Raw genomic sequence first — 18,260 nt, 5'->3', positions numbered from 1 at the left:
ACTGATATAGGTATACATAAATTTTGTTTAATTTTTGCGAATTCCGTGTGATGTCAGATGGCATACGTGTATATTTTGTCGCTTGTTCCCTAGAGATAAATTTATACAGTTAGAATGAAATTTTTCATGGAATTTTTTCAAAATTATGAATAATTCATGATTGACGAAATTCCAGAAAGTGAATATTTGAAAGTTATTGCATTATATAAAACACGGTGGGAATTGTCGAAATCTCTGAGCTTCAACGCAAACTAAAATCGTTTTTTTTTTTTCACGAATGTATACGATATTGATGTGCGAGAAATGAATGTTACGAAATAAATTAGAAAATAAATTTACAACATATATCTTGGAATCTCGAGAACTTACTCTAATGCGTCAAGGCTGCGACAGTGTCGTCGCTCGTGTAAATCGTATAACGTGACGGCCGTCATCGCTGCGACGTAATCCGGCGATATGAGAAAAATAACGGCAGCGATTACCGGAGCGTGAAACTCTTTCTGTCGCAATACGTCAGAAACGAGATGTCTGCAAATAAGTCGGCGCAATGCGTCATTGTAGCGCCCGCGGGAATTCTCTCATGTGTCAACGGATTATTGCGCCTTTCGGTGGCGTTAGCATAGCTCGTACGACTCAAAAGTCGATTTCTCGTAGCGATACCGTCGTAAAATTCCTGGCGTTCCGCTGTAGAAAACGGTGTTGTGTGAATTGTAAAATAACGGGAAGCGAGTGCGAAAGACGAGAGACACGTAAACGTGGCAATATATGCGATAAATTATACAGCTATTGGTCATATAAGAGAAATTTTAGTCCTGTTGTAATATTATCAAGTGTATCATCAGAAATAACAATGCGTTATGAATATTCTTGTTAGTTCTGTAGAAAATTTGCAAAGTATTAGAATTATGTTTTTTTGTTAAAATATAATATAGTGATAATATATAATTTTACTGCATATATATATATATATATATATATATATATATATATATATATATATATATAAAATAAAGGTAGAATAAATGAAAAAGAATTTTTGACATAAAATTATAATAAAAAGAGAATGGTCAATTAGAACCTAAAGCAATTGTATACGCTTGAGAAAATCACATGGAAAATTGCATTTTTTTTCTTAAACACAATTTTCCAGAGGTAATAACTTTCAATAATGTCTGTAAAAAGCATGCCTTTCTTGAAAAAATAGAAAACTTTATACATTCTGTTTATACTTAAATAAATTGCGTGTCATATACCCGTTTAAAGAAGAAAAAAAAATTTGCCCTGCGCGATTTATACCTAGAGATATCCAACGTTACTTTTCGCCCCCATAACTCACCAATTATAGAGTTGCCTTTTACATTCTCCGAGAGAAAGAAGGAGAAAGAGAGAGAGAGAGATCCCGTGATTACCGCACTTTTCTTTCCTCAACACTTCTTACCGTTCCGAAAAATCGGGAGGGAAAAATTCATTCGCCCCCCGCGCATGTCGACCGCGACGAATCTCCGCGAATGCATTTTTTCAACGGCGAGAATTATCGGCTTTTTTCGTCTCAATGGCCGGAGCGCGCTGCTCTAAAGTATAATGAATTCTTTTCAGCGGGACGCGAGCGCACAAAAATTAATTTAAATCTGGCGGATGGTAATTTGCTCACGTACCACGAGCGGCTACTCGCCTTCGTACTCTCTTTCTTTCTCGCGTGCTTTTGCACCGCGACCGCGGAAGCCGGAGCGGCGCGCGGCGAGCGCGGCGGCCGCGGCGGCCGCGCTCCTTAATCAGCCCCGCCGGCCCTTTTATCGACGGGATCCCTAACAAAGTGCGCGAACGTGTCGCCTCTCGCGCTCCCGCGACCTTCTATTTGTCGTTCCGCCCCTTTGCAACGGAACCAGCCTTTCCGCCCATAGGATAGATACAATTCTGCCCGGTCAGGGACGGCCGCTCCTGGATAATTGAGTTCGCCTCTTTGACAGGCGCGCACCGTCCTGTAATTCGCCCTTTTAATCCACGTCCATTACGCTTGGCAATGAAGTAAATTTCTGTCGCGCGAGAACATCCTGCGTGTTTTGTTCCCGGTAGCTTTATCGCGTCCGTCGCCGCGATCGTCGGTGTTAATCGCAGTGCGAGTTTTAATTTGCGTTTACCGTCACCGTAGGCATCACCAGGCTTGTTTACCCTTCCGTACCATTGATCTTATTTGACTCGCGGCGGTCACGTGGAGTCAATTCACGTTTTCATGGGTGAACGGTGACTTTTCAGAGCCTGAAACTAATTACTCATACGAAACTAATTACGGAACTAATTAATTGCGGATGCCGCTAACAGCCACCGTGGCCAATCAAGATGATGCTAATGAATGATAATACTGCTCCTCTAAGCAGTGTGTCTGCACTGAGTTTGGGTTAGCGGTTGAAGAGCGCGTAGTAAATATCTCACTTCCGTAACTGCAAAAAAACTATTAGAAATTTCCTAGAAATCTGTTTCTGTTATATAGAAAGTCGTCCTTAATGGCTCTTGGTAGTTAAACCCTGACCCTTAAATTTCATTATTTCTCGCACAGATTTATTTTTTCAACCGCAAATTACGACGAGAAGTTGCGACGCCAATCTACTAATTATTAAAAATTTGCATTATATCGTAAAAACTAAAAAGTTCTACCGTGATATTGACAGTATCGTGACATTGTATTCGCTGATGACTTTTTTCTGTTTCTAATGGAATTGTTGAAGAATTTGCGAAAAATTCATTTCTCGTCGAATGCCCGCTAACAGCTGCGGTTTCGGCGAAACTTATCGATGAGTTGAATCATCTATATAATAGACCGGCGAATTCAGTTGTCCGGCCACGCTTTTCCTAATTTGGCATATAGTACTACTCGATACAGAAATTAGTCTCGTTATGGCGTTCTCGTCGTTATACTTGGGAAACCATTGTTCCACGCGTCCTTTGATGTATTCGCTTTGAGGATCAAGTCCGTGAATGTGAAATATCGATAGTCTTGATCGAGTCTTCGGTCTTGGCCGATCGTTCTCTTTGTGTGCGCGAAAGGGATAATTTTTGTCAAAGAAGCTTACTATGAAAGGAAAATGCTGCCGTATTTTTGCTGGTCCTTAAGAATTTCCATAAATGTGACTATCAAAGAGACCCGTCCAAACAATATTATATATTTATATAATAATTTGTGAAACAAAAGTCTTTACTAACCGCAGTCTGGAAGAGCTCTAATCGAGAAGAAATTTGGAGATAAGAAACTTGGCGAAGCGTTCTTTCTCCTGATTTTTACAGATCAGAGAATAAATGGTCTTCTAAATGGTCTTTCTTCATTACGTCGTTTCGATTGATTTGCCGTTTATTTGCACTTTACAGCGTCACGATGACGTTAGGGAAAAGCGCGATGAAGCAGACTGCCGGAGTTAATGAAACGCGGTGAACAGTTTCCTCGATCGAAGGAAATTACTTCGGCAATAGGTAAGGGTGATTAAGCCCTAGCCGATATCTACGGTGGGGCGACTGAAGATTATCGAATGGTGTCCTTTCACGCTGTCGTAATCGACTGGTCGCTACATTAATCACCCGTCCATCTCATCGTTTCGTGCGTCAAAATTCTTCGCGTCTTAAATGTTCCATATATTGTTGCTTAGTTCTTATCGCAAATCAGCGCTATCAAATTCCACATTCTACTAAACTTATAAAGAATTTGGTTGAAAATTAATAATGCACACTGGTGCATATTTATAAAGCTGTTGTACACTCATCTAATATAGAAGGAAATGCAAATATCTCGACTGATAAAATGCCGAATATATATATTTTATGAAACAGCACAATAAAGCATTGAGCATTTTGCGATTTAACCCGTTTATATATTTATATTACACACACATCGTTATGTTGATTTGTGTACGACGGCTTTAATGTGTACCAGTACGCGTCCAACTGAATTCGCTATTAATTACATAGATAAACGAAATGTGCTTTCAATAGTCGCAACCTAATACGCGTCTTTATCTGTTCCATATGGTAAAGTGTAACATTAATATATAACACTAATAATAATATTTTATTAATATCTTCATTGAATGCAAAAGAAAAATAGGATTAAAAATGATATATAAATAAAGTAGGTGTAAGTGAAGTGTTTTTATAATATAATGGATTTCTGATATGTCCTATTTCTGTTTCTAAAAGAGGCTGAGGTTTGTAAAAGTTAATATTGAATCAACTATAATTCCTACAAATATGTAGGATTAATGTAGCAAACTATTAATGACAGTAATTGCGCATAAATTTCATAAAGCTCCGCTGATTAAAGCTGTGACGCTTTAACAGAAATTTATTTAGAGTTAAATCGCCGAAAAGTCTTGTGGTAAAGTGCCATCATGAATTCACATCGCAAAGGTACACACGAGTGTAACAACTTAAAATGTTTTTAAAAACTATAGGGTTGTACAAAAGAGGTAGAGGTAACGGAAGTAGGTAAAATTACAAAACATCTTTTTCAAATAAAATTTTAGCAAAATAAGCTTGTTTCTGTAAGATCGATTTATTATTTAGTTACCAAAATATTTAATAGAAAATTTTATAGAAAGCTAACAAATTGCAAAAATACGCCTATTCGAAAAAGCGCGAGCACGCAAATTTTCGCAAAAAAAAAATTAACTTTATGTTTAAAGAATATCTCTGCAAATTTCAGTGCATTGATCTCCTTCGGCTGCATTCTGTATCCGTCGATTGTTACGGTATTTCACCGTCCTGGATGACTGGCGTCGACGGGTGGTGATTAGAACGAATACGCTCGTTAACTCGTGGCTGCGTAAAAGCGTTTGAATGTACCCGAGTTGAAATGCACGACGGCGATGTTTGAGAGAGAGAGAAAGAGAGACATAGAGAAAGAAGATATATGTATATATGTATATATAATGTCTCGACGCCGACTAATATTTAAAAATATTTCGAGATTTATTGTTCCGTCCGAGGACGGAGGCCAGTTTTTTGCTCTTCCACGTCGCGTGATTTGTGGGCTATTATATAGCTCTTCGTCTCTATTCCTCCGTCAGGCGATCGCCTCCGTTGAAAGCGCGGGGACAGTCCCGTATTCGATTCGGTGCCGATCTCGGTCGATGGCCCGATAGCTCTTCCGGGTTATTCATTACGGGGTCGCGGGGTTAAAACCACCCCGAGACTTTTTATCGACACCGAGGCGACGGTGTCACCCTTTCCGCCTTTCGGAATCCGGCGTAATCCGCAACGCCGGGATCTCCGATTTACTCCTTTGCCCAGGTTTGGCGAAATTGCGGAGGCGGAGTCCCGATATCGGTTACGCTTCTTTTTCCCACGACGAGACGCTGCTTGCTTGCTTGCTCGACGAAATCGAGTTATCTCGCTCGAGAAAACACCTTTCCGTAGATGCGTAAAGCAATCCTCGGAATTTCTCATTGAATGCATCATCGGTCCTTGGCGGGGAATCGTGAATCTTGCAACAAATAAACACGAATGGATAATTATTAAAAAAAAGTAATTCTTTACGTAGATACTATAGTAAACTTAATAAATTACATAACAATTCTTGCAATAACAAATCAGCCATCCGATTTAAAGTTTATTGGTATAAATGCATTTATTTTTGTAAAAAGGTTTGTATACCTAATAAAGTAAATACTAACTTTATGCTTATCGTTGTTTAAATATTTTAAAGACATGATTATTTCAAGAAAAAATTTTATGCCGCACCTGAAATAGATTTTTGTCTACGATTTTTTTTTCAAGTGAGATAGTATAATTACGAACGTGAGACAGTGCAAGATATACATATATATAAACTTTCCGGCAATATACAATTCAATAAAGCTGCAGAATTTGCGCCGCACTCTATCGCAGGATCAACGTAATTCTTTTTATCGGTTACCTCGAAATTACGCGCAGACCGAACTGTGATATCCTTTTTGTAGCGATCGATTCGGATTGGATAACGAGTCGTCGCCTGCGCGGAATCTGATTTGTTGCAACGTTAATACATTCGCCAGCCGTGTCGATTGAATATCGGAAACAATAACGCAATGCCGATGAGCAACGGGGACGGGCCGCGACGGAACGTGAATTGAATGTTTATCAGCAGCGCGAGAATTGACCGCGATAATTTGCGAACGGCGCATTTTTGCGGAATCGCAACTGATAATTTCGCTTAGCTCTGCAGATTTCGATGCCGGATGCGTAAAAATTATTTTCACGGGCAAAGCAGAAATCGCGAATTTGTTGTCGTAATTCAAAGTTAGATAGTACCTACGTTTAATGTGAAACACTTAAAATCTCTATTAAGTTAAGCCGCTGATGCTGTTAGTAAATAAGTTCTAATTTTGCAATAAGTTGTTAATAGTGGAGCTAACTTAATGGGATTTAAAACGAGCTTGTGTAATTACATAGTGAGTTTAAGCTTCCGAAATACCACCATAAATTGTTCTCTCTATAAGATCTACTATAAGATGAGATTTACTTATTATGACAACCAAAGAGAGAAAATATTTATAACGTCTTGCAAAAATAAAGTAAATAATAGTAGATAAAATTTAATAAATTAATTTTTTCCATAAATTTATATTTGCGAAAATCTAACTTAAATTACTTCATATCCAATATTACATTAAAATAAACACAATTTTTGACAAATGTAGCTAGCCATTGCCTCCTTTAATTATCTCTCCATTAGCAGGTACATATAATTCGCTAAATAATTAATTACATTTTATATACATATCGATGGGATATTCATTATTATAATGAATGTTATTAGCATTATCTTAACGATGCTACCAGTTACAATTATTGCATTTCGATAATTATTTTTACTGGCTATAGAAGTTGAAACATTTTAATCTAAACTGCCACACGAGATACATTTTTCCGCATCCGTAGCCTCGAAAATTGAAACGAAATTGCCTATAGCATATCAATCCCTGCAAATGTTCGTTTCTCATTGATGATTCGGAAACCGTGCGCCAGCCAGCCACTCGTCAGCTGCGACAAATCCCCCGAATGAAGCTGTCGAACCGGAATAAGGACACACTCTTCCAGCAGCGGTTCGTATCGCGACCCGACGGAGATAATCGAAATACTTCCGGGATGACTTCGCGAAAGCGATCGGACGCTTCGATGCGGCGAACCGAAGTTTATACCCTCCTTCTCTTCGTCGGGCTTTAGGGAGAGGGTTTTGGGAACTTCCGTATCCCGTATATATCGACCTCGATATACTCGACAACGACGGGCAGTATTTTCAGCACCCGATCAAACCGTCCCTTCCTTCGTCTCCTCCTCCTCCTCCTCCGGCTTCCGATATCCGACCGCGGAATCGTTCGATCCGGGTCTATCTCTCGTGGCCACCGTCGGAATTCCGAAATGACGGGGCGGAATGACAAGGCGGGACGCGCGGCAAGACTCTTCCGGATCGTTGATCGGGAAATGCGTTTACACGGACGGCCGCACGGACGATATTAACGCAAGTGATATCATAGCCATCGGGCGCCGGCTCCGGCTCCTCGTGTCAAGTTCGCGGTTCGACGAGCCGTATCGGACAGCGAGACGACCTGCTCATTAAATTGCATGCGGCTGCATGTGGCGCGATCGTTGCCCGAAACGCTGCCAGAGATGAGCGCGCCTGTTATCGTAAATTTCCTCTTCCTTACTCCCTTGCGAGAAGTTGGTTACATCGTGATAGGCGTCTACGAGCGCTGAAACTAGATTTATTTTTCTAGTTATATTATACAGTATCATATCTTTTTACGACGTTATATCGTATTAATTCACGGTTCTTTTATGTTATTTACGTAACTTTGCCAAATTAGGAATATTATACTGTGTGTTTTAAATTATCATGTAGCTATCATTAAACGCGATGGCACATTGGGAATATTTCGATAATTTGATATCAAAGCTTGCTAATTTTTTTAACGAAGTTAACAGCGCTCAGAAATATAAATTTTAGAAACCTTAATTTTATTTATATATTTGGTAGTTTTTACGACGAAAAACGATATTTTCATTAAACAGGAAAATTGAATTATTCGATATCCATTAATTGAAAATTTATCCTCTTAAAAATATTTATATCTTTTATATATCTACTCTATACACGTATAAATCCTGGTTTTCGTCAATTTTATCTCTTGTCAGCTTTTCAATTTCTTAAAGTATACAAACCCTTGTGATTGCACACATACATACACACACAATCGTTGGTTCATGTGTCGATTTCATCTATTTTAGTTTATTCGAACGAGGTTACAGTTACACAGTAATATTTTAGAATTGAATAAAACTTAGTATAATTTCAAGCGAATTATCGGAGATAATTATCGGAATGCGTTTTCAAGAAAATATAATCGTTTTACGAGTCAAAATTTAGAGGCACAATTCTGTCAGTTTTACTTTTCTCGATGCTTTCACAAATATCTGATGTACTCCCAACTTGTATCGTTTGTACATTTATACACGGATAAGCGAAAGTGTCTTCTAAAAGAATCTGGGAGACTACAAATATATATACGACGATAAGTCTTCGCGAACTTCGAAGTTCGACATCTTTTCTTTTCCTGTAGTTTTCGCCGGCGGCGGGGCCACCAACTCCCGGCAGTTGCAAACGGTTTTAAACTGCGAGTCGCGGATTTTATGGAGCCATCGTGGCGCTATTATTTGTGTAATCTCGTAAATCCGATGTTTTTATCTGCCGTCATGCCGACGGGAATCGTTGTCCGCTTTTTGCCCCGCGTCAACGTCGCCGCGTCGCGAAATTACCAACGAGTTTATAATTCAGTGATGGCGATGGATTTATTTAAGCTCCGGCGCAATTTGCTTGAGAATTGATAATCGAAAAACATGCATTTAATATCAATATATTTACAGCGGCGAATAAAATTCTAATGGTGGCTTTCTCGTTCATATGGAGCTGCTGCGTTATTTGCGGAAAAATGCACGGTTCGAGATTTTGATGGATTTTGCGATGTTGTGTAACGCGATTTGCATTATTTATCTGTATTGAATGTTTAATGTGCAAACAAAAAGTTTTAATTGAAGATTCGATCATTAAAACAATTTTTTTATCACTGATTACTTAAAATTTTATAGAATTTTTATGTAAACGTACGCTTTATAATTAATGCAAATTTTTCGCGGTCAGATTATATTAAAGTCGAGGATTAACGCCAGTTTAATTTAGCACGTGCTTTGCATTTATTACGTTTTTATTATTATATAAATGGACGGAATAATTTTTTCCATGCTGGAGGCATCGAATTCCAAACCCACCGAGATTCGACCGGTTTCGAGATATAATACACTGGAAATCTGAGGCCAGACGCCTGTCAGTTAACAGTCTTTCTCCACGACCGACGCGGCTTAACGCCGACTTACGTCAGCCGCGTTTGGAACGATAATAGCGGTCGTTAATATTCGATCGGCGGTTATATGCGCGCCGCGCATATCTGGCGTTAATCGCGACGCCATTAACGATGTGTTAATTGGTGTGCGTTAGCAACGGCGACGGCGGCGGCGCTGGCGATCATCCTCTCCTATCCTGCCGGGACCTCTTAAAGGGGGACGTAAAGCGGCTCCGTTTATCTTCCACGCGCTCTTGCCGTAAACGCTGCGTCGCGTCGCGCATTGTATGCGCGTGTAATAATACGCGCCGGAGCATCCCCGATGGCGTTTGCACGCTCGATAGACCCCAGACGAGGCTGCCTGATCTCTCGAGAAAACGGGAATCCGTTCGGGGACTTGGAATGCACCGACGCGCACGGGAAGGAATCTTTTAAGAGGAAGGACGTTTTTTTATAGCAGGCATCTTTCGAATACGCATTTTCTCCTAGTAATTTGTCCCACGTGCTTGAACTAATTAGGAGAAGGAGAACGGTTCGATTTTGGATTAATATATTCAAAATCTCTTTCTGAAATCTGAAACGGCCTTTTTTAGTAAAATTCGTGTAGAGATTGTAATTTTAACGCAACGAAGATTTGAGATGATTTAAGTAACATCTTTGTCTATAACGTTTGAAGCTTCGAAGTTATGTAATTCTATTGAAATGTTACTAGACATGCTTGATGAAGGAATTACGCTTGTCTGTGGCTAAACTATCCGATATTTCTACACAAAAGATAATTTTAGGTGATTTAAGTAACATCTCTTGTCTAACGTTTGAAACTTGATTTCTTCACGAAGTTGCGTGATTTTGTCGAATGTTACCGGCTATGCTTGTTGGAATTACGCTTGTATAGAATTATGCTTTAGCTAAATAACCGATATTGCTACACGAAAGGTAAAGTGCCCCTGACTTCTGTATCGAAATAATCCTCATCTATATACATATCTTCCGAGAACACACAGCTGCTTTAAATCCGTTTCTATATTATCGTTCTGTCAACGACTATTATTCCTCGGTCGGGATATATCGTCGTAGAACTCATAATCATAACTTTACACGTGAACCTATCATTCTATACATATCCGTAACGTTTTGCAAATTTGTTATTCTAATATCGCTGATGATGCGTGCGAAATGCGAATTTATCATTGTTATTATCCCGCCTGTCTATTCTGTTGGCCGCACCAGTCTTTTTTACGAGTCAATATTTTTCTCGTTTAGCGCTCGTTAATATGAAATGAAAACAGCATGGCATCTCATTAAGTACACTATGTAGTATTGAACTGCAGTATTATGGCACATTATGATAAGTATAATGTAAAATAAAATAAATTTTATGTTATACATTAATATAAATAAATTCATTCTTCTTAGAGAGAACCAGGAGACTTCCACATTCTTGAAGAACCGCAAGTTATCATATCGTATACGTTTCGTATTTTTAAAATGGAATTAATTTCAACAAAGAGACGATATTTTGCCTTTGCGAAAATTCACATAAACATTTTCTGCGTCGAGACAATTTTTTATCTCCATAGAATCTCACTTTTGCTTATTAGCACTTGCTTTCAAATAGCACAAAGTATCGTTTTGTATCTTTTGCAAAACTTTCAAGCACCAGTCTTTCGAAGGCACTTACAAAGCGCCAAGTCAAAAAACGAACGCGTTGGCCGTTTATGAATGCTCGCAGCACTGGAAAGCCTGATAAATCAAGATCAAAAGCGAGCACGGGTGTCCGTGATATAACGTAAAGCCCGACAGGGCGGTGATAAGCGCTATTAAGTAAATTTACGGGATTTCGCGTTCAGCAAAACGCGACGCTTAGCGCGCGTTATTAAAATACGTTCGCTCGGATCTCTTTTGGCCGGATTAAACGCACGCGCGATGTAACATTATTATTTTCCAATTAATGCCGACCAAAATGATCGACCGAACAAGCCATGCTCATACACTGCCGTTTATTTTGTTTCAGGTACGACAGATTATTTCAGTAGGCTTTTGTCCGCGTCACGATCGTGCATGGCGTTATACACGTGTTATGTTACGTATCGATCACAGCGATCGATAAAATCGGCGTCCTGCGTGAACATTTATGCTGCACGTGAGTACTTTTCCACTATACAAACTGTATAATAGCATATACGGTGAAGTATCTACATTTATCGGACAGAATGATTCGCTATACTTCTATAGAGTAACATTTGCTGAATTGCGCTCAAATGTTAAGTATGCTTATTAAGTAATACGATCCGATGTCTCTTTGTCGGCCTTTACATCATTGGAATAACAGTCGGCATAATTTCTCTAAAAGCTTTTTACATATCATTATTTAATCATGTGTGTGAATTTTACAGAAAAAATAAATAGCTATTTTATGCAGAATGTAGTTCAAAATTTGTTATTTACTGACGCCTAAAAATTTGAGAATATTACATTACGTAAAAATTGACTTTATAATCTTCTATCTGCTAGTATAGACAAAACCGTACGTTTATATTTTACAGCTTGCTCTGTTTATATATTTTTCATATTTTTATATTTAAATTATGGTCACTCTAATTTAAATTTAAATGAAATGAATATTTAAAAAAATACATATATCATACATCAATTTTCTGCGCATTCACAAAATTATTAAATTGCAAGTATTAAAACTATTATATTATTAGTAAAGTAGAAAAATAGAGTTTTCATCCGTTGTTTATTTTCCAACAATTATTTTACTTTCTGCTTGTTATCATCGGGCGTTTCCGATGTTGAGTCCTTCGCACAGTTATATGAAATAACATTTGAAAAGGGTGAATCTTCGGTATGCAATATGTAACGAACTGTTTCGTCGGACTGTCAAGACACAGGAATCCGGTACATAATAATACGTGATATATTGTCGCGTCGCGACACGTTATACATTTTAATGAGTGCAGTTTCTGAGAAATCCGCGGCTACTCGTCCTAAAGCCGTCATAAGTAAAGAAATGATTTCATTGAAAAGACGAATTACAAGTTTGCCTGTGTAACGAGCTAGGTCTTCTCGTCGTCGTAAAATATAACGACGACGACAACATTGCCGAAGTCCGCTCTTTCTCCTTCCTTTCGTCTTTTCTTCTCTCCCCTTTCATCTTCCATTTTCTCACTTGCTTTCTTATTGTTTTTCTCTGCATCTCGGCTAATTACTTCTACTGTCTGCCCGTAACTGCACGAAGTTAGCGATGGTCGGGAACCGTTCGGTAATAAGTACTTTTTAATCCCCCATTCCCCCGCGCCTCGTTATTCTGCATAAATGTCGTCGCGAGATTGTACAATTTGCCTCGCTCCTTTCGCTTTTTTTTCCGCTCCGCTTCTTTCCTCCCGTGATTTTCGAAGTTAATCGGTTAATTGCTCGCGGGGAAAACTCGAAATGGCCTCGCCGCTACGACGGGGAACTATAGGAGTACCTGGGTATACGCGGAGGCGAAATAATCCTCTGATTTCCAAATTATCTCTGAACAGTGAGAAAATATTTCAGGATTTTTTTAATTGGGTTTAGCAGCGTTATAAGGTACAGTCAGTTTAATCCCCTTTGATTTATCGCGTACAGCGTTACGAGGTCTTCGCAGATTCCCGCGAGGGATACTTTCTTAAAAAAATATCAGGATTTTCAACTTAATAAACGTACTGTTTTTCTCAACAATATAGTGGAGAAGAAACTTATAACGAATGGAAATAATTTAAAGAATGTTATCGTACTTGGTATAATATCAAGAAAAGGTGAAAAGCGTCTCTCGAAGATTTCAGTTAATTTTTTAAAACATAAACTTATATAAATTTTTATATATACATTTTTGCGAGAAAAATTAAGACATTATGCTTCAAACGATAATTTTCTAACTTCAGTATATCAATGCAAACAAAGTTGATTTGAAGATAATGTCAAATGCATAATAACTTGTCTCCGTTGTTAATGTTGATCGATTTTTGCATCTTTTATATTTTATCAGAATAACACGGCAGGGCTTCTATTCGACGGCTATTTTGATATATGTTTTCGACACGTATTCTGCTGTCCAGAATATTATCTCTATAAACAACGCAAACATTGCATGATCTAGTTCGCCGAGGTTTCTCCCCAAACGAACCAGACGGTTTTACAAGCGCAACTAGCGCGTACGATATCTTATTTACCGGGTCGTTTGCTTGTTTATGAGCTTGTTAGAAGCTACCGACGCGTGCGTTGCGCCGCTCATTTTGATACTCTTCGTACTCGGCACGTATGCACATCGAAATTATCGGTTTACGATCCTTCCATCTCCGTGATGTCTGTACACGCTTATTTCGCGTTCATCGTAACGTTAATTATCCGTTAGCATCTCTCATCAGATGCAATCCCCGATTTATGATACGACGTATCGTCCCTGATTCCGCCCGTAAATGTCAAAGAAATTTTATTTAATCGTGAATGATGCGAATGATCACATCCGCTGTCAATCTGTCACTGAGACGTGAATGAAACGCAATTATGATGAAATGATGTTAGATAGAACTTAATCTTTGACGTGATTTATTCCGTCAACTTGATATCAATCACGATAACGATGATTAACAAATTTTTTATTATGATTGAGACAATAAGAAGAAAACAAATTGCTTCTTTTAAAGATGATATGAGTAAAATTTGAAGAATTGCATGAAAAGTTGTTACATAAAAATATAAATTTTATATTTTTTTTAATTGCGTGATTTATAATTGATAAATACATAATGTGAGAAAAACTCCTTGTAAAAGCTGTAAAAATAATTTTGAATATTTACTTATTTTATAAATATTATTTGTTACATCTAAGTCATGCTATATGCACTAATTGTGTAAAATAATACATTGCTTTAAGATAAATACATAAAACGAACGATTTCTTATTATATAATGTCGACATTTTCTGAGCTAGTGCATATAATCCGGGACAATACAAATCCGGGACAAACGCGTATAATCCGGTGCTTCTAGTCACGTTACTCTGTAATGCCCCTTTTAAGCGTTCATGTAATTGTTCGTAGAAACTGCACGCCGTAACAATTAAACGAGGTAATCTTCATGTACATCAGTATGTTACTAAAGCAACAAATGTTAATTTCATGATACAATCATTCAATATTTATTATGCATATCGTATAATTAATGTTTAATAAATAATAAAACTAAATATTGAAATAATTGCCGTTCAATGTTTCAAGAATTTCAATCTAATGAGAATAAACATTGCCTGTTTTTGTGTGTGGTGCCTCCCTTTAGAATTCTGTTCACTCCTGAGGCAAATATATTATACGGCAAACATCGGTACGGAAGAAATAACAGAGAAAAATAGCATGCTCGCGTACAACTTTCGTGAGGCCGGGCTTAAATTGCGTTCATGGCAATCCCGTTGGCCTGGGCCTGGCCGTCCCTAAAGCTTTTGTCTGCTTTGGCGCGAAAACGTGCCTTATGCGCGGACAATGGAGACAAGGTAGAGCAACAGCTCCTGGCAGCACGCGTCGTTCAGAGCGGATTGTATACGCGTGCCGGCCGTTGTTGAATGCGTGTGGCCGAGCGCGATTAATTCGCCAAGAATGAACGTTAGCCGAGAGCCACGAGCCGTACACCGTGAAACGTACCGAGCAAAACTCCGGAAGGGGGAAAAACCTCCGGACGGAGACGGCCGCTCCTTTTATCCGGGAGACGAAAGGAAGCTGTTCTTCCTCTCGTCTTTATGCGCGACGTCGAATCCCGGGCCCGCGGTCGAGATCGCTTCCGTCACGAGATACTTGATCCCGTAATTCTCTCCCGTGAATCTCGTGATAATTCACATAGCGGGTCCATCCCCTTTCGCTCGAGCCGGCGAGACGGCCGAGACGTTAATAGCGATGCCGGAAATTAGTTCCCGAGCGGACTTCATCGCGCCTGTATCGAGATTCACTCCTTGGCTATTTTTCGCCCGTCTTCTCTCGGCTTTCGTCTATAAACGAAGCTTTATCCCACATTCCTGGAATAACTTTTCCCTCTCCCTCCTCACGCCTTTTGTTCGCGTATGGGGTTATATCGTAGACGGATCCGACTATTTCAGGACGTGATATTAACACGTTGGGATGCGGGTAGAAAATACCGATAATGCAATTTCTTTTTCTGAGCATAGGTAGCTCAAAGTTAGATGTTACTTAGAAAAAGACTAGAAAAGGAAGGATGCATATTTGAATTGTAAACTCCGCTGATTTATGGCACTATTTTACAGTCTATATTTTGTACATATAAAGTGAGAAAATATGCGAAGGTAGAACGTTTTAGATCTCTTTTTCTTCAACCAGTTTTATGACCAACTTGCAATTGATTTTTCTTAAAAATAAATTATACTTATTACAATAATTTTTCTTTTTTTACTTGTTTGCCTTATTTATGTGAAATGTATGAGATTCGCGGTTTAACGGCAGAAATACATCACAAGAACACCGGAACTGATGATGATATGTAATTTTGAGAATAAAACGGATGAAGTTCGTTGGAGATAGACCGACACGTGGGAATGAGATTCGGGACGCGAATATAACCGCGAGATGACATTAATCTGAATCACGGGAAGAGAGGAAATATTCTCCCCCTCTTTCGGATGAGAAGGAGGGGGGGGGGGGAGAAAAGCTCTTTCCGCGAATCGTAACTCTCGCGAAGAATTCCCGTTAAATTCGTGTCAGGGCTTGCAAAACTGACAGACGGGATGGGACGGACGCTCGTAAAACGCTCTTCGCAAGACTCGCCACCGTAAGATTCTTTGGCTTTCCTTCCATCGGCGCGGGCGGGGCAGGTACGCTTCCCGCATCTTCATGCCCGCAACACAGCCGAGAGTTCTCGCTGATATTAAACGCCGGCTTAGGCAACATTACACGGCCGTATATATAATGCCAGGAATTTCTCTAGTTACTGAAAAGACGAAGCATGTGCCTCTGGAACAACACCGCATGACGTGTTGTCCCGAGACATCTCATCGTATTTTTCATCTTATTCCCTATCCCTCGTTGCTTCTCCCTATTTTTATATTACGCTATTACTTTTATTTTTTATTTCTATTATTATTTTTTTCACTTATTGTTAATTTTTTATAATATATCTTATTTCAAATTATATATAAATATCTATATATAAAATAATTTTAAAGTGGAATGTTATTATGCAGATATTTGAAGATTATTCATAATTCTATATAGCGTACTCTAAACTCAATGAATTTATGCTGATTTTCTAGAAATTATGCCTGATTGTTGCGCTATCCATATTTAATCCCCGTTAACTGAGGATTAAAACACGGACGTATTTTGTGGAAGTTATAATATTCGCGGGCTTCGACACATGTTACAGCACTGCCGTTGGCTCGTTATCGATCCCCGTTGATCACCGTTTTCTCATCAGTTGCTAATTTAGTTAGCAACTTCTTCGCGAGATAATTCCAAATGAACCACTCCTAAATGAACTTCTTCTCAATCGGATTTCATAATTAACTTATCTGCTTTTCTTTACTTTCAGCAGCCTATCTCTTTATCCATTTTCTACTCTTTTTCTATCCGGATTTAAAAGTGTCCAGAGGTTTGTTCGCTATCTCAAGAGTTCGTTAATTTATCAGCGGTCCTAATTTTGTTGAATCTCTTAGGTTTATTACAAAACTATAATGTGCATTCTCAAATATAATTTTAACTGATCACGATTGCTGTAAAATTAGCCATACTAAAATTCGGATGATCAATAAAACTGTATTATTTTATCATTGTGACAGAGTGCAGGCAGTAAGATAACTTGGACAAAGATATTTTGTAAAATCTATAGTTACTTTTAGAGATTTTTTAACAATTTTGTAAATAATCTTAATTTTTACAAATTTAAATTTTTATAATGATTTAAAATATTGTTCTAACGTTTCTGTATAAAATTATTATGCAATTATAGTTATTATTGCAATTAATGATTAATGGACAGTATTTATGATAACATTATTTTTTGAGTACTATTCTAATATTTGTGGCAAACTAGTTTGTAATTTTATGACAATAATACGAAGTTTCTATTTTGGATTTTTCGAATTCCCAATATTTCTCCACAAAAAATATTGCTTATAATAATCCAAATAATAATTAATGAATGTTTATATGATTTAACTTTGGAAGTCATAATTTTCATGACGTATAAACTTTACGAAACTGTGCCAATTATATATTTTCGGCTTCGGTATCTTAAAGCAGAAATAGTCACGGACTTATTTCGGATACAACGTTGTAATTATAACAGCGCGGCGGTCGTGGCATCGCACGCGCACAGCCCGACAATTTTGCAGCTCCGACTGAGTAATCGCTAATTGCGAATTCGGGCATAATCCCACGATTATCTCGCGATAGCGTTGTACCGAGCTTTAATTGATAATTTGCACGACGGCGCGGAAAACACGGAAAACTTTAATGTAGGCCGCGCGAACGGGCGCGCGCATACGCTAACTTTATTATCTGAATTATTAGAGGCGCTTTTATCGTCTCATAAATCCGGCGATAACGAGTTCATTTAACTCGATTTCACGGCAAGCTTCTTCTCCACCTCGCCTCGCGCGCGCTCTTCGAAATTCCAATCGAGCTTCTATCCCACGACATTCGATCTCGATTTAGCATCATCACACTGTCCTCACTGGCCTCTATTCATCTTATATACTTTGGCTATCGAAAATCAGACCAGCCTTCGCCTATCCAAAGTATCGATGCTTTTATTAATTTAGGCACTTTCGGCGTATGGTTTTATGACGAATGTTGATAAAGATATAAATATTGAAAATTTTTAATAAGAATTATTGGATGATTATAAATAAATAAATAAAAAGATGTCGTT

At 38.4% G+C, this 18,260-nt stretch overlaps 1 protein-coding gene across 4 annotated transcripts in view; it reads left to right on the top strand.

The window, feature by feature from the left end:
- The window catches only part of Fur2 (furin-like protease 2), a 329,013-nt gene that overhangs the window by 254,568 nt on the left and 56,185 nt on the right, over positions 1-18,260 (top strand). The window contains exon 1 of one of the 4 annotated variants that reach the window (XM_071789411.1): positions 11,479-11,502. The exons of the other annotated variants lie outside the window; for them this stretch is intronic. Coding sequence (XP_071645512.1) covers positions 11,494-11,502 — 9 coding nt within the window. The 5' untranslated portion in view covers positions 11,479-11,493. Of the gene's footprint in view, positions 1-11,478; positions 11,503-18,260 lie in introns of those variants that run through there. 4 annotated transcript variants of the gene reach the window in all.

The sequence above is a fragment of the Temnothorax longispinosus genome, chromosome 9, assembly GCF_030848805.1.
Source record: "Temnothorax longispinosus isolate EJ_2023e chromosome 9, Tlon_JGU_v1, whole genome shotgun sequence".
NCBI lineage: Eukaryota > Metazoa > Arthropoda > Insecta > Hymenoptera > Formicidae > Temnothorax > Temnothorax longispinosus.
This window is presented reverse-complemented; position numbering and strand designations above follow the sequence as displayed.